General features: G+C 46.7%; 1 protein-coding gene across 3 annotated transcripts in view; it reads right to left on the bottom strand.

Annotated features, from left to right (window-relative positions):
• Positions 1–4,341: 4,341 nt before the first annotated feature.
• The window catches only part of PLEKHM3 (pleckstrin homology domain containing M3), a 178,263-nt gene continuing 163,438 nt past the window's right edge, over positions 4,342–19,166 (bottom strand). For all 3 annotated transcript variants that reach the window (XM_038585578.1, XM_038585575.1, XM_038585577.1), the window contains exon 8: positions 4,342–10,792. In XM_038585578.1, coding sequence (XP_038441506.1) covers positions 10,615–10,792 — 178 coding nt within the window. In that variant the 3' untranslated portion in view covers positions 4,342–10,614. The remainder of the gene's footprint in view (positions 10,793–19,166) is intronic.

Consider the following 19,166-nt stretch of genomic DNA (forward strand, 5'->3'; position numbering starts at 1 on the left):
AGACTGAGCCACCCACACGTCTTTTTAGATGTGTACTAAAGCATGCAGGGGATAAAATGTCAATATGTCTGGGATTTGCTTTGTGATATTTCCTCAAAACAGTGAAAAATGAAAAGGTGAGGTGGAACAAACAAGGCAAAATCTAATAATTTTTATCTTAAAAAATGTTCATTTTTCTCTTTGAAAATCCTCATTAACCGCATCCTGTGTTGGGCCGCGTGTGAGCTGACTGTTTGGGTGCCAGCAGTACAGGTGTGGGGGTGATTCAGGCAGGGCTAGTTTCTGGGGTTCACTGTCCAACCAGACATTGCCACATGTTGCCAGCGGCTCTGGCCCCTGCTTCCCCCCCTTTCACCTTGGCGTGGGGTTCCGTGCAGGTGCAGGATTACTTCCTTGAGACACCTGTCATGGGGCATCTCCTCCGTGTCCTCCTGGGGGCCGCTCCTGGCCGTGTCCTCAGTTGCCTCACTCCTGGGCTTCAGTGAGAAAGCCATCTGGGGAAGTTGACCTAGTTTAGAACTCAAATTCCCTTCCCTGCCTATGCAGTTGGAATTGGTTTCCTCTGCAAAAGGTTTGAATCTCAGCACAAAATGCCTCTAGCTGGGCTTGGGTGTGCACACAGGGATCATAATGGAGACAGCTCCTGGTTTATTTTCCTAGCAGTGTGCACCTCGTGGTATCCTTGGAACCTGGCATTATTAAGAGCATGTCATCACAATACAGCACAGAAGCTAAGGCAATTTGGATGTCCTTGGGCCCCAAATTAATATGTGCTTTGTATAGTCTTGTAATTTGGGAGGCAATTTTCCATAACACAGTGAGAGATGTTCCTTCATACATTTGAGATAATTTAGCTCAATGTTCATTTGAAAAAATTACTGTGCTAATAGCAGCTCTTCAGCTTCAGAACAACAGCCCATCCTGGGAGCACACGAAAGTCCCTGCAAGTGATTCTCATATCGGTCTGTCTGGGAGCATCTGGATAAAAGCTGCTGGAATTTCCCCGAGACCTAGATGGCAGGATCTGAAATGTGGCATGAATGTGTGAACTCTAGCTGATTTGCATAAAGCCAGTCTCCCTCAATGGAGAAATATGAGATAAAGGTGGAGTCATGAGTGTCCCTGTTGTCCAGGTAAATGGAAGTCACTGTGCATAAATCAGAACTCCTGTATATTCAGCTATGGGAAAAATTTATTCTTCCTGCTGGACTTTTCTGCCCAAAATACATGCCAAGGGGAAAGCAGGAACTCTATCTGTCTGCCGAGTGTGTTTGGACCGGGGGTTCCTGGTTCCTATGTACCAGAGGACTTTGTTATCCAGGGGGCGGGGGTTGGGGGGGAGGAGTGATTCTCTACCCCAGTCAGAACCTTTTTTTTAAAAAAAAAAATTATTTATTCATAAGAGACACACAGAAAGAGGCAGAGACACAAGCAGAGGGAGAAGCAGGTTCCATGCAGGGAGCCTGATGTGGGACTTGATCCTGGGACTCCAGGATCATGCCCTGGGCCGAATGCAGGCACCAAACCGCTGAGCCACCCAGGGATCCCTCTACCCCAGTCAGAATCTAATGGAATAATAAAAATACAATTTTTTCTTGAAGATTTTATTTATTTATTTGAGATAAAGTGAGAGTGAATGAGTGAGAGAGCATGAGTCGGGGGGGGGGGGGGAGGAAGGAGAGGAAGAAGCAGACTCCCTGCTGAGCAGGGAGCCTGATGTGGGGCTGGATCCCAGGACCCTGGGATCATGACCTCAGCTGAAGGCAGATGCTTAACCCACTGAGCCACCCAGGTGCCCCAATAAAAATAAATTTAAAACATTTTATCCAGGACGCCTGGGTGGTTTAGAGGTTGAGCATCTGCCTTGGGCTCAGGTTGTGATCCTGGAGACCCGGGATCGAGTCCCATGTCAGGCTTCCTTCATGGAGCCTGCTTCTCCCTCTGTCTGTATCTCTGCCCCTCTCTCTCTCTCTCTCTCTCTCTCTCTGTCTCTCATGAATAAATACATAAAATCTTTAAAAAAACAAAACATTTTCCCCCCAATCAGGAATGTAGTTTCTAATGATCCTGCTTTAGAACAAATCCCAGGTAAGGCCCCAATAGACCCAAGTTAATTTCTAGTTGCATTCCTGCCCCACAGCACTACTAGCTGCCTATAGTGATTTTGAATGATGTCATCACTACTGTGGATGTGTTCCATGTGATGAGCATTGTGGGCACGGAGGCGATGATAATTTTTAAGATTCAACTTTTAGGGAAAGCTCATGAATAAGGAATACTTGTCATCAAAGTCATTGACCTCAGAAAGAGAGGGGAGGGGGAAAACTGGCTGCTTCCATTCACCTGTAACTGGCATTTAAGGCTGAAAGTCATCCATCCATTCAGAAGGTGCCTGTGTTTGGAATGACTCTCGTTCATTTTCAAGTCTGATTCTTCTGAACCAAGGCAAATTTGGGCACAGCTCAAGGTTTCATGCATTTCCCAGGTCTTTCTGGGCAAGAAGCACCTGGTGCGTTTCCATTTTAAGCACCACTCTCAAGAGTGGTGAGGGTCATGTTAGCTGGATGGGTCTGAACTGAGAGCAGACTCTCACATGCATGCGCATGAGGAGAAGTGGAGCATCACCAGGAGGAACGAAAAATTGAAAGGGAGAATACAAGGCTCCCTTTGTAGCCAGCTTAGTCACCTGTGGCCATGACCTGGCCACTGCATTCACCAGGCTGTCTGGCAATAGTATATACTGGAGAAATAGAAGCTGACCGCACCCTGGAAGAAAATAAAAGGGGGTATAAAGGTGAGGTTTTATGGAAACGATTGTAACCCCTGAGCGGCAAATCCCAAAGTACTGTTCTGTCCTGTGTCTGCTGGGAAGAAGGGCGGCGGCCGCTGTTAGCTCGAGGGCAGCTAAGGCCATGCAGTCCCTCCACAGCCCTTTGACGTCCTTCCCTCTGCAGACCACCAGTATGCCAAGCAAATGTTTATTTCAGGGCAACTTGCTTCATTTCATCTAGTGGTTCTTAACTTTCAGAACACATGAGAATCACCCTGGGAGCTTTTAAGAAATACAAACACTCAGGCCCCATCCGGAGAGATTCGGATTCAGTTGTCTGTGATGGGGTCCTGACATTTTGCTTTTGTTTTTATGTTTCTGATGTGGGAACCACTGATTAAAGCCATCATCTTGAGCCATCATCAAAAGACAGGGCAGGGGAAACAATGAAGGGAGATTCAAATCACCATCTCCTGGGGTGGGGGGAGGGGAACAAAATAGTCTCTTTCCATCCTTCTGAAAACATCTTTGCATATCTTCTCTCTCTGATAATGCCAAACTTCCTGGAGTTACCAACTAGTCCAGAGTTTACCACAGCTAGGGGAAAGCTAACCAGTCCTGTGAATCAGGTGAATTCCGGCTCTGACTATACCGAGTGTCTCGTTTGGTTTTGTGAAACATTAACTCGTTTCTCTTTATCATGGATTGCAGCAGGTTTCTTGTGAGGATGAAGTCCAGTTGTTGCCTGGACAGAACGGGTGTGAGCCCCAGTTGGTTTTCTGAGGGAGGAGGTGGAGAGGCTGGGCATGAGCACTTTGAGGTATGTCTTGGGTGTGAAGCTCAGGGTTCGCCTTTGGTAAATGTTTAACCGGAAGCACCTTTACTAGTCTCCAATGGCTGTCTTTGAGAAAGTGAGTTTAAATGGTGTTTTGAAAGTTTCCTAGTGGACAGTCGTACACCCCCCCCTTCCCCGGTGGGCTTTGTGGTGGCAAAGCAAGGGCCAGCCCAGGCTAGGTAGAGCAGATACTCCCAATCACGTCTCAACAGCCAGAGGACTGCTCTCTCTCATGTAAACACCTACTCTGCTTGTCACTCTTTGCTCCCCAAATATGGTCTTCAGGAGACTAGCATCCTTGCCTGCTGGCTTACTGCCTGCCACTTGTCTATCCGATTTGGTGACGAGATGAAACCAGGGCGGGGAGGCTTGGGGCAAAGCTATGTAAGGTAAGACATTCCATGCATGAGCTTTGGCAGGTTTGTCTCAGACCTGAAAGAAATTGTGCCAGTTTCACAACCAAGACCCATAGTAGTACCTCTGCATTAAAAAAACAAAAAACAACTTTATACTATATTCTTCACAAGCATAGGAAGGGCTGATGAAAGTATTGCAAGTTGATAAATTAGAAAAAAGCTAAAATCTGGATTAATATTAAGAGAGATTTTTTAAAGTCCTTGTAGCTTACTTTCAATAAAGCTCAAATCTTGACTTTGAATTAGCATCCAGAGCTCATCTTGGGGTTTCACCAACCCTGTGAAGACAGTATTTTAATGAAATTGTTATGAGAACAAAGTATTTTCTGCATTGTTTATTGAGAGAGAGATAATTTTATACATTAGGAACTGGTAAGCTTAAATTATATGACAGATGACCATAAAAACTAGGGTTCTTGTCAACAACACAACTTCATCTTATATTTTAACAGTTACTGATATTTAAAAATGATATAGACAAAAGTATGGATAAGTTATGCTAAAACAAAAGGCAAAAAATCCAGAAAACAAACAACACATATGTGTGTATGTGTGTGTATGTATGTTAGTGCATTAGGTATTTCAAATAGCTCAGCACATAGTGATATAATAGCCCAAACCTTGTACTGCACTAGCAGAAATAAGGGAAAACAACACGGATCTAACCCAGGAGCAGAAGAATGAGTGGTGTAGAACTCTTCTGCACCACATTTAATGCTCTTCATTTGCAGACTAAACATTTTCCCTCCTTTTCCGGCCCCCCCCCCCCCCAAATCTTGTATGGTAGGCTTCTGGCTATTTAAAATAAGATTGTGGTAGGTGACTGAAATCAGAACCTAGACCTCCAGCAGCAAAAGCCAAATATTAATAGCTCGGTGGACCGCCCACACCACCCAGAAACATTTTTATCACAATGTATCCAAGAGGCTTCCCACTTCCTACTTGGAAAACAGGTGGTAAAGTAAAGCAGGAAACCTTTATACAGTAAAAGAAAAGAAAATTCTGTGTTTGTGTCATTTTTTAACCTGAAAAAGGCTGAGTTCAGTGACTTTACAGATTCAAATCTGGCTGACTGGTTTAATGCCTCCACTCATGCCTTGGTGACCGCATGACATTCTCCTGAGTTTGGTTAATGAAAGCAAGCAAGCAAATAAATAAAAAAAGAGTGACTTAAAAAAGAAAAGAGAAACAGCCCCAGCATAAAACAAAGTAAAACATTACGTGCTATGTCTTTTGTATTTCCTGGTATGAGTGTCCACAGAGCTAGAAGCCCATGTTTGTAGCATTCTGCTCTCACAATGTGTTCCCGGAAGGAATCCTTCCCTCCTGAGCTTAAGGCACCAGGTTAAGCAAAGGGGAAGGGTCTGCCATGCTGGAGGAATGTGCAGGTTCCAGCGCACCCGGGTAACGGTGGCTGGCAGGAGGAAGCCGTGTGGCCTTCAAGTGGGTCAGTGGAGGCTGCTAGAAGCACGACACGGTACTGTAAGGCACTCCTGTGGGGCGGACAAGTGGGAGGAGCAGCGCAGGCTCCTGGGGCTGCAAGGTGGGGGGCTGCGGCTGGCGGGGGGGCCTAGCTCTAGGGACCAGGGCAAGGAAGGGGAGAGACTGGTCTAGAGCACAATGGCGGAGGGGGGCGGAGGGAAGGAGTCTTCACTGCGCTAAGAGGCGCTGTAGGCGCCTGAATCTTCTCCCCTGGGCAATGGCTGTGGCTTCCACACCGGTGGCTTCTCTTTCCACAGGGAGGAACCAAAGCCAAAAAGCAGTTGCCCCTTTCCTGGGGTTTAACAGTGCCTCGCCTCACTTCGGAGGCCAGCTGATGAGGAGAGTGCTCCCTAATACCATCACGGGGGAACCCGGTTTAACTAAAACCCCTGACAACTACAGTTGTGCTGAGGAGGGGATGCCACACTTTTGACTTTTTACCTAGAGTTTAACAGTGACTTAAACTTTACTGTGGCGTGCACCCACTAAGACACACTGAAGAAGGGACACCTGGGTGGCTCAATGGCTGAGCATCTGCCTTTGGTTCAGGTTGTGATCCCCAGGGTCCCAGGATCGAGTCCCACATCACGCTCTCCACAGGGAGCCTGCTTCTCCCTCTGCCTGTGTCTCTGCCTCTCTCTCTGTGTCTTTCATGAATAAATAAATAAAGTCTTTAAAAAACAAAAAAGACACACTAAAGAAAACCCTTCAAGTCAGGGGGTCTGAAAACAATGACATTGGAATTGTCTACCATTCGGAATTGCTGGGTGCCAGGACTTAACAGCACCCCATGACAGGAATCAACACTTGTCTGTGTAAGTTAACCGAGCGGGGCTCAGTCACCCGTCACTGGGCCCAACCTAGGCCAGTGAGTTCTATCAGACACGGGGCTAGAAGGATGTCCAATGTCCACGGTGCACTAATGCCTACTTGTTAACAAGTACCAAGGGAAGGAAAACAGTACCTCTGGTGACTCAGTTCACGCAAAGGACAGTGTGTTCGTGTCTCTCTGTTTCACCCCCAATTCTCTACTTTCTAACATTATCTTAGAATCAGAAAAGAGCTGAGACAGAAAATTCAAGAAATAAGGGGGGAAACTGTATGCATCACTCTTTACTGGGAGAAGTAAAAATAAATAAGTAAATAAATAAATAAAATAACCCCTGTGCCGACTCTCGGCAGTATTAGAATCAAGAGCTGAAGGTTTACTTCCTTATCCAGATACTGCGGCGAAGTGCGGCAGAGCGGTGGTGATGAATGATTCTGCTCAAATTTGCGAACAGCAGCATTGGCTTCACCCGAAATTAGGAACAGAATGTACCCTGGCTTCCTCAGATAATGGCTCTCCCTGCAGGAAGCTTTCGTGTGGCATCCAGGCCTACCTGATGCAGTAACTCACACACGGCCCTGTTTGGCCAACAGGTAGAGAACCACCCACAGGTCTGGAAGCCGAACCTTTTCAAGGAGGCACAAGAAGGGGCTGTCCGGTGTCAGTGTTCAGTGTGTACGCACGCAGACCTCGTCGGAATGGACTCCCTCTCGGTGCCAGAGGCTGCCTATGGCTGCGGCATGACCTGAACACCACGGTTCGAGCCGCAGCCGGAAAGGAGTCACAGCCATTCCCCTCTGCAGGAGTCCGAAATACCACTGAGTTAGTTGGAAACCACAAATCCCCAACGCTGATGATGTTCCCTGTTTGGGGGAGGCCTGGTCTAGTCGGATCCGAAGGCGACTGCCCTGTCAGCGAATCAAGTATTATAGCTCCTAACAATATGACCTTTTACAGATGGAAAAGAACTCTTAATACGGTACCCTGAAAGGCAGTGAGGCAAGGGGGATGACGAGAGTTTGCATGGTTTTCATATAAAGAGGCTTTCAACTTTGGGGAAAATCAGCCCTGGAAAGAACATGACTCGATTCCAGTTGACTGCTTTTAAAGTACTTTGTGGCCTTCCTGCAGTGGTGCAACTGCGGTCTATTTCGGGAACTGGCTTCTCCACGGCAGGGTTAGATGCCAGGATTTTACCAGGGTTGGACTGTCTCACACATGAGTTTCTGGCACCGTTAGGAGGGATTTCCTCAAGTGATCCACCAGGGAATGGGCCTTTCAAGCGAACAGAGGTTCCTCCAGTCGGCCGCCGGCTCTAGGAGATTAATTGGCCATTTTCTTGTGTGTTTTATGTGCGAGATATTTAATATGGGATGAGAAAGGGAACGTGAAGGAAAGCAGGTATTAGTTTGGTCTTAAGGAGGTGGTAATCCACGGATTTGCTTTTGTTTCGATAGTTTCTAAGCAGTAGAACAATTACCTAACAGTGCACCGAGTCATTTGTTTGGGTTGAAAACAGTAAGGGCGTTCATGTGCTCCAAGGCGTTCTGGGCTGGAAAACAGCAATTTGGAATTTTTCATGACAGACCCAATTCCTGAGCTGGCTCCACTCTGTCCTATCAGATTTTGGTGGTGGTGGCTGAGAGCCGTGTAGGCCGGCAGGCGGCACCGGCCAGGCTGTCAGGGGCGGACAAGAAGAAGAGAAAACAGAAGCGGCTGGGATGCAGTCCTGCTTCTGGGTAGCCAAGGGCAAGCGTACCTCCCTCTCTCTCTCTCTTTTTTTTTTTTTTGGTGCCCTTTTGAAAATAAGCAGAAAGTGATGTGGGTAGAAGGTTCTAACTCCTCCCAAGGAGGAGCTGCCAGGGGAGGCCAGTGTTTAGCAGGGCCCTCTAGGCGGGTGCCCCCGTGAAAACAAAGGCCTTTAGAACAGGGATCTGGAATCTCACCTCCTTGGCAGGCCTGCCGCTAGGTGCCTGCAGGGTGGGACAGGAAATCTGTCCAGAGGGAGAGCAAACGTGCTGGCCGGGAGGAGGGGGGCCTGCGCTTCACGACTGCAAACGCGCTGCGCTGGGGACCCTCGCTGACAGTCGGGACCTTGGATACATTAATTTCGGCGAAGGCAGAAGTAAGCTACGGTGACAGGGAGCCGGGGGCGGAGGAGAAAGGCACTTTGCCATCGGAGCACATCTGTTTTATAATAAGCAGGTCTATAATTCTCTTGTGAAAGATCATGTTCTGCTATCTTCTCTGAGGCTGGAAAATATAAATACTGTATTTCACGAAGGGGAGGAAAAAGGAGGAGAGGATCAAATTTGTTTGCCTGTTTGCCAAGTGCTTGTTTGAGATTTTTTCCACCCTTTATCTTTCGTGTGCAGCATTCTCTGTAACTGGAGGGGGCGGGGGAGGAGTCAACCTGGTTTTCCAAGAATAAAAGGCACCGTAAGGTGTCCTTGTGAATGGGGTTTTGGCCTCTGGGGAAGTTTATACGCCCTTGGTTATGGCTGCTGTAGAATCAGAAAAGAAATGCACGCACAATGTCGCGCTGTGAAGTTGAAGCGAGTGGTCTGGGGCCCACGGAACTGGCAACAGGTTGTGCAGACTTCCGGCAGGCTGCACGAAAGTCTGTCTGAAATGTCTCGCCTCTAAATGGACAGAGGTATCAAGAGTTAGGATCTGGGGGGAAGAGGTGTCAGGGAACATGGCCGTGGGGTTAAATGTATCATGTACAGTGTGAGCCACTGACTCTCCAGATCCTAACAGCAGCGAAACTACCAAACCAGGAAGGTGTTGGCATCAGCTCAGTGGAAACAGAGTCGTCTCATACAGTCTGCTAAGAATTGTTTCAGTATCAGTGTATCCTTGTGCTGTGGAGTTATGGTGGGAGGACCCAAGCCACGATTTCCAGCGCCGTCCCCCTGACACTTTGGTCACAACCACTGCTACGCTGGCTCCTACGAGGGCACTGCAGTGGGGGCCCCCTACTTGGCCAAGCGGCGAAGCAGTTCATTATATTTCTTATTCCTATGATACGATTTTAGCACTTCCTGTTTCACTTTAAGGTGGCAATTATGTGTGTGTGTGTATTTATTTAAACAATATTATTACACCGAACTCATTACTTATAAGTTTGGTATTAATAGTCTAACGTGTTCTGACGTGCCATGTTACTTTGATTTTGTAAACAATTTAAAAAGCGTAGAAGTGGCAAAGTTGACAAATTAAGGGTCCAAATGAAAGTGCAGTGAAGAACAATGAGAAATAAAGTATTTAAAATAAATAAGTAGGAAATGCCTACACAAGATTCTGTGAAAAGACACCGAAGACCATCTCATAGAAGGTACGCACTATACCCATAGGTCTACAAACCGATGTATTTAACCACAATCGCAGGAAATTTCCTCAGGCCAGCACTATTACAAAGTCATAACTATTACCCATGAGACCCCAGGAAAACTCTTCGAAAGCTATGTTTTCAACCAAATATGGAGGGGCGCCGTGTCATTGGGTAGCGCTGGGACTCGTACCAGCAAACAGACCGACAACATGCAGGTATTGGTCGCAGAGGTCCCTTTTTTTTCCCCTCAGGAAAAAACCTGAGATCACCTCAGAGCCAGAAGGAGCTCTCCTCATAAATCAGGGGTGCATGCTCTGCAGAGGGAGCTCAGTCGCCTCACTTCTGAGCCGCTCGGTTGAGGGGATCCCCACCTGTGTGGTAGAAACCGAGGTGCTGCTGTCAGGGACGCGGGGCCCCTTGGGCCATCCAGGCATCACTCCTGTGTTCCGAAGATTTTCACATGAAACAAACGATGATGAGTGCTTGCCTCAGTGACTTAGTTCTCTGCAACGGCTAAAAATAAATAACACAAAAATAACCCGAAGTTCTGTGGTCCCGTAGGTAAGCTTCCTCCTGTGTCCTGTGTAACAAAACAGCCCCTGAGAGCAAAAAAAAAAAAAAAAAAAAAAAGTCTGACCTATAAAGCCTTGTGTGTAAACCACATTTTGCTTGGGAGCAAGCTGCTGAAATTCAGGGTTAAGTGTGATTCAGCTAATGGTAGTTGGTTTTTTTTTTTTTTTTTGAGCCACAGAGGCTCCACGGACAGCGATTTACACAGAACATACATACGGGACGAACAGGTATGTGGGAATGTGTGTAAATATATATCTCTATCTAGCTGAACAGGAGACATACTCTTCTTCCAGAGGGATCTAACTGTCTAGCAAGGAAGCCACCGGGCTGCTGGATCAGCGAGAGGTCAGGCCCTGGCCTCGGGCTCCTGCTGAGTCAGGTGTTCTGGTAGGACAGCTCGAACATGTTGCAAGCCTCCTCCAGGCTCTCGTCCACGTTCAGCCTCCGCCAGAAAGATTTCTGCTTCTTCTGCAGCTCTCGGCGGACACATCTCGGGCAGGGGACGGACTTCTCTTTGCATTCGGCGTGGAAAACGGCTCCACAGCTTTCACACCTGCAAAAGCCAACCACGGAGATGGTGAACGAGGCTGATGAGAGCAAGACAGAAACGCCTCGGTGCAGCTTGGAGGACAACATGCATCCCGGGGAGCCCTGCCACTGGGAAGAGCGATGAATCATAGAAAATGTGGGCTCTTGCCTTTTCCAAGATGCTCAAGGTTGAATTTTACTTGGAAAAAAAAAAAAAAAAGAAAAAAAATTTTTTTTTTTTTTTCCCGATTGGAACTAGTTGGGGTGAGGCTTCTGGCTCACAGTAGAGAGGTGCCAACAGTCAACTAGCAACCACGTGATCACGGTGATGCTGGACAGAGCTCCAGAAGCTCTGTGCATCAGTGTCCCTTCCTCTGGAAGGAGGCTGGGTAGCAAGCCTAGGGGTGGGAGCACAGGGATGGGGAACGGGAGTGACGTGCTTCTCTCAACAGCAGCGCCACCTCAGTATCAGCGCCGGGAAAAGGTTGCTCTCAGCCTCTGTAAACGTGGGAAGGGGGGGGGCCCTGGTACTCCTTGCCGCCTTTGACAGTTTGGAAAGATAAAATGACACATTTTCATTTTCTGAATGCTATCCTCGGGCCTACTGTCCTTTTTTTTTTTTTTCTTTTTTTTTTTCTTTATTATTTATGATAGTCACAGAGAGAGAGAGAGAGAGGCAGAGACACAGGCAGAGGGAGAAGCAGGCTCCAAGCACCGGGAGCCTGATGTGGGATTCGATCCCGGGTCTCCAGGATCGCGCCCTGGGCCAAAGGCAGGCGCCAAACCGCTACGCCACCCAGGGATCCCCCTACTGTCCTTCTGAGTTTGTTTGTTTTTTTTTTTTAAGTTACGAAAACCTTTGTAAGCCCACCTTTTAATGCAAGGGGGAACGGTAAAGCATAAGAAAGTGGGGAAGAGAATAGTTTTTAAAGAAAACACGCAGATACTGTAATTTATAGAGAGGAGGCATTCCAGGTGGATGACTAGTTCGTTGTCTGGCTTGGTGGAAGCTTGTGCATGAGGCCAGAAGGCTTGTTTTTACTGCAAAGTCTTTAATAATGAGTAAGTGACAAGCACGGCCATGGCTGCTCTGGGAGGTGGTTGGCCAGTGTGGATTAGGTTCCCATCCTGCCCGATGGGAGTGACCAGCAACTATTCCCTTATCTCAGGAGCCAGGGAATTGGGCCCGCATGGTTTCATTCAACCAGCAACCATCTATTGGAGGGCCCAGCACTGGACTGGGCCCAAAGAGGACTGCAGGCTCAGCTTGTGCTTCTTTTGCTTTTCCTCTAGTGTCCTGGGCTTCAGTCCGGGACATAGGCCGGTTCTTGGTGCACCATTCCCTAGCCTGCCACTGACTGAGCCCTGGCACCATTCAGGGTTCAGAAAGTTTGGTTCAAGGAAGATCCTCCCTTCCACCCTTGTACCTAGGACAGGAGGCAGTGGTTTGGAGCAGAGAAGCTGGGCAAGGGAGGGGTAAGGTGGGGTGGGAGGGAAGGGGAGGCGGGCGTATTGAACAGCTGAGAGACCAAAAGACAGAAGTCCAGAGACTGTACCCAGCCGTCTCTGCCCAAGCTCAGCTCTCTGGGCAAGTAAAACATAGTGGTATTTAGGAAAGCAGGCACAGAGGGACATGGCTTGACTTCAAATCACTTTCTTGCTGTAGGACTGCTACAGACTGAATTGTGTCCCACCCCTCAATTGCCACCAAATCCCTATGTTGAACTCTACCCCCCTGTGACACTGTATTTGGAGATATGGTCTTTAGGAAGTGATTAAGGTTAAGTAGGTTCTTAAGGGTGGGCCCTGAGCTGACAGGTTAGTGTCCTTATAAGAGAACCAGAGAGCTCTCTTTCTCCTCGACTGTGTGTACCCAGAGGAAAGGCTGTGTGAGGAGCACAGCAAGAAGGTGGCCATCTGCAAGCCAGGAGGGGAGCTCACACTGGAAACCAAGCCCTGCTGGATCTTGATCTGGGGACTCCCAGCTTCCAGAACCGTGAGAAATCATTATCTGTTGTTTGAACCCCCTAGTCTGTGGTATTTTGCAGGACGGCCTGAGCAGACTGTGACAGTGACCTGGAGCAAGTCTACTTCACCTCTCTGAGCTTCCATCACCTCATCTGCTGCATGGAGTGTCCATCAACGTGTCCCTCATAAAGGTCTTATGAGGCTCAAAGGGAATAACAAATAAAACAGAGTTCCTGGCACAATAATACAGCCAAGACTGATCCTCCCAGGGTGAGCAGATGCCTCCTCCTGGCTTCTGACAACTCTTCCTGCAGCCTGACTGTACCTATGTCACATGGTGACCTGAGGACATCTTGATCAACCCCTCATGTCAGACATAAGACGACTGAGACTCTAAGAGGGGCAGTGATTGTCTCATGAGGACACAGTGAGTTGAAGACAGAGGTGAGACTAGAACCCAGGACTCCTGACAGCCTGGGCGTGGTGCCTCCTGAGGTCGGGTCATCTGAGTGAGGGGAATGTGCTGTCCTGGAGGCAAGCGCAAGCTTCCAGTCCGAAGACTCATGCTCCAGTCACAACCCTTTTTTAGAGTTATCTGGGGCAAGTCATCGCCTTTTCTGGTGCTCTGGTCTCCTCATTTGTAAAGTGCTGCTCACAGTGACTTCCTTCCTACTCCTGGGGTTCTGTGGGACAAAAATGGGTGACCGTCTCTGGAAGAGCAGGTGTGTGACGCCATCTTTCATGATGACTCCACTACCTGCCTTGATGCTGGAGCCACACGGGCCTGGACGGTTGAGGTGGGATCCTCTCTAGCATCTCCCGGCTCTTAGCCCCTCCCTCCTCCAGTGGGATGAAGGTTAGACCCAGGTCTCCGTGTGCCTCTGGTCTGGCTGGCTCCGCCCCGGGGCAGTGGCTTTGTCGCTGGGTCACACTTCTGTACCCTCCTATCACTGAAGTGACACTAATGGTAGCCTTATCGGATACATTTCCTCCTTCCTGCCCCCCGTGCCCTGCTGAGTTAGTGATTTATACACCAGGGATGTTGCCCTAGGGCAGCGATTGATAAGGAGAAAGCCATGGGGTTCCTTCAGAACCACTCCCTTATCTCTGCTGATACCGGCACCCCCGCACCCTGCTTCGGTGAAGAGGCTGAGTGTTACTGGGTATTTCTGGTGCGACAAACACTCATGGGGTGACGGAGGGGCTGAGTACACCTGCTCTTTCTAGCCAAAGGTCAGTAACTGAAGAAAAAAAAAAAAGTCTGAGATAAAAAATTAATGATTTCAGAATGTACCCAAGTCCTATTTTCTAACCATTTGTAAGCCAGCAGCCATCTTTTGAACTTTATAATGGACAGACTGATCAATGACCTTCCCAAATTCAGACACTCCATTGTTAACTTTCCCCCTCATTTTTTTTTTTTTAAATGAAATGAATGTCAGGGAAAGGAAGGAGGAAGAAGAAACTATTTCTTACATAAACGTTACAGAGCTCTGTAAGAAAAATGTGCAGGGAAAAATAAAGCATTTACATTAAAAAATGCAACCTATAGCCTCGCTCCTCTTTGAGAAAGGGCTTTATTTAAAAGGACCTTTCACTTTAAAAGAGTTCACTGGCTCCTTAGTGTTTGCTGAATTTCCTGACTGTATTTAAAGTTTGATTTTACAAACAACTTTTCAGGAACACATCTTGTATATAAGGGAAATCTATCAGTGCAATCATCCATGTAGAAAATTGCAGCAGATAATGAAAGAAATGTCCTTCCGTGTTCCTGAGTGATAAATCAAATGAAAGCCAGCCAGTTTCATCTTCATTTCTGAGCTCCCAGCTCCCAGTTCCACTGCCTTTCGGTTGTTGCTCTGCATCTCCGAGAACAAAGAACCATGTCCTCCTTTCTAGTGTCACAGAGAATGCAACCACAGGGACACATATTGCTACTGACCAAAGCCATCCCATCGGGTTTTCCTGAAAACGTTCATTGCTTCACTGAATCCAGGGATCTCAGCCCGGGCACTACTGACATTTGGGGCCAGATAGTTCTCTGTTGTGGGGGGCTACCCCATGCATGCAAGATGATCACAGCATCCCTGGCCTCTACCCATTGGATGCTGGGCACAGTCCTTCCCTCCAAGTTGTGACAACCAGCGGTGTCTCTGGACACTGCCAAAAGTCCAGATGTCCCCTGGAAGGGGCTGGGAGATCATCCCAGTTGAAAACCACTGCCATATAATCTACCTGGAGAAGGCATCCTAGAAGGAGTACCCAGGGGGCACTTAAACAGTGCCCTCTCCAGGATGAATTTGCAAGTGTCAGCTGCTGGCTTACACCAACCAATAAGGTCCAACATAGTGTTACTGATGCATTTCATTTTCATAGATGTATACTTTCAATACATCATTAGGTTAAAATAGCCGAAACTCGCTGGCATTAACCATCCTGTGGTTTTTAAAATTAATTTAGAACATCAGGTAAGAAGTCAATACCTATGACACAATTCTGTGCATTGCTACTAAGACCCTTAACTTTCTACCAATTCACTCTGATTTTTTAGTCTTCCTCAAAAGCCATCTTGGTGGTTGGCCCTCAGTTGCGCGTATATGCTCTTTGGCCAAGAACATCTGGGCTGTTTTCTGTGGTGGTCTTTGCTTCTTCATGTCCTGTGTAGGCCAACTAGCAAATCTAAACCAAAAACTTGTATTTGTCCCACAAAATAAATTGCTTTTATGTAACTGTGAAGCAGTTAGGTTTCTGCAACATCTACCATGAAATGAGACTAGAAAATATTAACGAGGCTGATTACTGCAGAGAGGAGGGCTCAACTAGAGTGAGGAGCATTGAGTTCTTGGCCCAGGTTGGCCCCATTGTCCCCGGGATCGTGGGTGAGTTACTTCATCCCTGAACCCCCCATTCTCCACAGAAGTAGAAGTAAAAGGGGAGGCTGGATTATCTAAAGTTCCTTCCAACTTGCAGATTTTGTGCAGGGGTGAGGGGGCAGGGAAAGGCTACTCTGGGTTTTATCCTTCTCTTTCCACATTTTCTAGCCCAAGGTCTGTGGATGGGTGAGTGGGAATACCTTGCTGGCTGCTCCTTGGAATGTCTCAAACCGACGAACTAGGACTGAATGGGAGGATCCTTAAAGTGAAGAGTATTACTTTAAATTTTATTTATTTGCATTGATTAATCAAACCACGAAATAGCTTACAGACTAGTACATGCAGCTCTGGTTATCAGGAATTTGGCCAAAAGGAGCTGACTCTGCCTCTTTCTCAGAACATTTCAATAGTAAGGATTCCTTTCTAAGCATTTTCCCCAGCCCCTCATCAGCACCCTTTCTCCTCCCCGCCAAAAAGCCCAGAATGGTTCAGTGTTGTTGGCTTTTTATTTTGGGGGTGGTACGGGGACTGGCTAGAGGTGGCATCCTATGTGAAGAATTTTTTTTGTTTTAACCACTGGGACAGCCGCACAGGAGTGAACCCTATGCGTATTGGCACCTGTCTATACCACACGATGTGAGATGAGGAATGGACTAGTTCTATTTCTTTGGAAACTCCAGGGGGCAGTGCCGTGAACTGTCCACGTGTGTCGGGCAAAGTATGTGCTTGCCTACGTACCAGTCCCCTGCCTATATGGCTGGCGGCGGGGGCAGAGCTCAGCCAGTCGGGGGCAACCTAGATCTCATTCTTTTAGTAAAGGCATCATTAAATGAGACTCTACACACTCTAGGAACAGTCTTTGACCTAACGATTACCTTACTGACCTTTGGCAGGTGACAGGGAGGTTCACACCCTAGAAATCTAATAGCCACAGGCACGATGGTCTTATTTCCGCTCTCCAAACCAAGCATATGGACCTGCTGCAAACAGACAGAACTACAGATGTGCAGGGGCAAAGGTCTGCTTCTCAAATATTATGGCAAAGCGGCAAGAATTCCTGGCCGTAGACAGTTTCCTGTTCTGGAATGCTGATGATGTGAGACCAATTAGAGGCAGGCTCGATGGCTTTGTCTGTGTCTTCCAGATTCTAGCTGCACATATGCAGGTCACAGGAAGCTGCTAAAGGCCCCTGCCCCAAGTTGAGGTCACTGAAATGCTGCTGCTCTGTTCATGCTGGATTCTTCTGCTGCATTTTTATTTTTGGCGCAGGCAATGACCTCAGATATTTCATTAGATTGAAATTCAGCCTTGAGTTTGGCTGGATCTCTGACAAGTGGAAGGACAGGCCTGCAGAGTAGGGCAGAGCTTTGGCTGATTTCCACTCTGCAGAGCCCACAGCGACTAGGGTGGGGTGCAGAAATAAGTGCATGCGAGCCGGCATGCGAGTGCGGTCGGGTGTATGGCTACTATGTAAGGCGCCCCACGGAGCCACTAGCTATTACTGGTTTTTCCAAGAAACCAAGATGATTATTGAAATCTCTTCGCTAAGGGAGGTAGTTATTGGGGCCTGGCTATTTTAATGTTTTGGGTTGGTGTTTTCTCTTGTTATTGTGTGAGTAAATGAATATAAGCCACTAACTTATAATTTGCTTGTATAGGAAGTCACATAGGTGTATGCCTGCGTACGTACACATGTGCTATGTATGTATATAGGTATGTATGCTGCTTAGAAGAACACACAGAACATGCTACTAAACATTGTAAGGTAAAATGAGTTAATTATGATACAGTTGAACAGATTTTTTCTTTTGTGGGGGAATAGGAGGGTTAAAATAAACGTTTCACACAATTCCAGTAACGTGCTGATGGCTGGGGACAGTCCAAGTTTCACAGCCTCTGCCTGGAGCACCACTTCCGGTGAAGCCTTGAGCCAGGATTACTAGAAATCCACACACGCTGCAGATGCCCTTCTCTTCTCCCTCAGGGGAAGCAAAGGGAATGGGGACAAAGAGAGCAAAGGGCCTGGAGATGTTGGATTACAGAACTGCTGTGGCTCCATGCAGAGTGAGGAATAGACTACATTTGGGATTATTCATCGTGGGTTTTTTCCTTCTTTTTTTGGTTGGGGGTGGGAGTGGGGCAAAAGATATCTGTATGGTTTGACTGGAATTGTATGAGACTGGAAAAGGTCTAGCTCCTTTGGCCAGATGTCTGGCAGATTTAGGTGTATATGTGCTGGTGTGTTCAGCTATTCCAATAGTTCTGAATGGTAAATGCAAATACAGGCAGATCAATATTGGACATTTAAATTAGGCAACATCTGTATAGCCTTTTCTCCTGTTTTTATAGAAATTATATCTTTATTTTTTTAAATTTATTTTTTCTTTCATTTTTTTAAAGTCTTTTTTAGATTTTATTTATTTATTCATTAGAGACACACAGAGAGAGACGCAGAGATATAGGCAGAGGGAGAAGAGGCTGCATGCAGGGAACCTGATGTGGGACTTGATCCCGGTACTCTGGGATCACGCCCTGAGCCAAAGGCAGCTGCTCAACCGCTGAGCCACCCAGGTGTCCCTGCTTTCCCATTTCTAATAAGTAGTCACTCAGTATATGGATAAAATGAAATGAGGTAATAAAGTAACTGGTGTCTTCTCCGGTCCCCAAACTAGTAAGTGTGTGATCGACTCTGGCCTTGATTCCAGTCTTCTGACTTGAAGTCTGGCTCTCCTCCTGTTGCTAGCCTAGTGGTCCTTTAAGTTATTTAGCACAGGCCCAAATATCTGCTAAGACTCAAATCATGGGAAGAACAGTTGGTATGCCTTGCAGCGATCTTTTTATTTACCTTTTAATCCTCAGAGTTAATTAAGGAAGAGTTTTTCCCTGATTGCAGACCACAAAGCCTTTGGCTTTCACAAGTCTTGCACTTTTAGTTTGTAAACCAAGCTCAGTTAATAGCTTTGACAAAAGCTTTACTTAAAATCATGGCTTTGAAAGAGAATGTAAACAAGGGTTAATTAATTCATTTGTTAATTTTGCTATCCCATTGGGAATGGTAAATCACATTATCTTTAGTGCCAATGCTTAATAAATGCTTCTTGCTAATTTGTGGATGGTGATAGAACTTCTCAGTAATACTCTATGTATGTATATGAAATCTTAATAGGTTTGACCCAAGTGAAATAGTTATTTGAGGATAGGAAAAAACTAGTATTTCTGACACTTCTCAGGTTTTTTTTGTTGTTGTTGTTGTTTGTTTTTTAATGGTTCACCTTACAGTTAATATAATTGTCAACAAATGTCCATTTCTTCTTCGGGTTACTTTAGGAAAAATCTTGTTTAATATTAGAAAAAGTAAGGAAACTGCAGGAAGATTTAAGAATTTTTCTATAATTTTCAGAAGAAGCTAGAATATATCATAGTTGTAGCCATTAGAGAACCATAAATAAGACCAGTGGCTTTCTATAAAAATTTAGTTCAGTACATCTAAGAGTCCAAGAGATGTTTAGCTGTGTCTTACTACATCTAAGAGGTAGTGAATATAATAATATTTGGTTA

The sequence above is a fragment of the Canis lupus genome, chromosome 37 (genome assembly GCF_011100685.1).
Source record: "Canis lupus familiaris isolate Mischka breed German Shepherd chromosome 37, alternate assembly UU_Cfam_GSD_1.0, whole genome shotgun sequence".
Classification (NCBI taxonomy): Eukaryota; Metazoa; Chordata; class Mammalia; order Carnivora; family Canidae; genus Canis; species Canis lupus.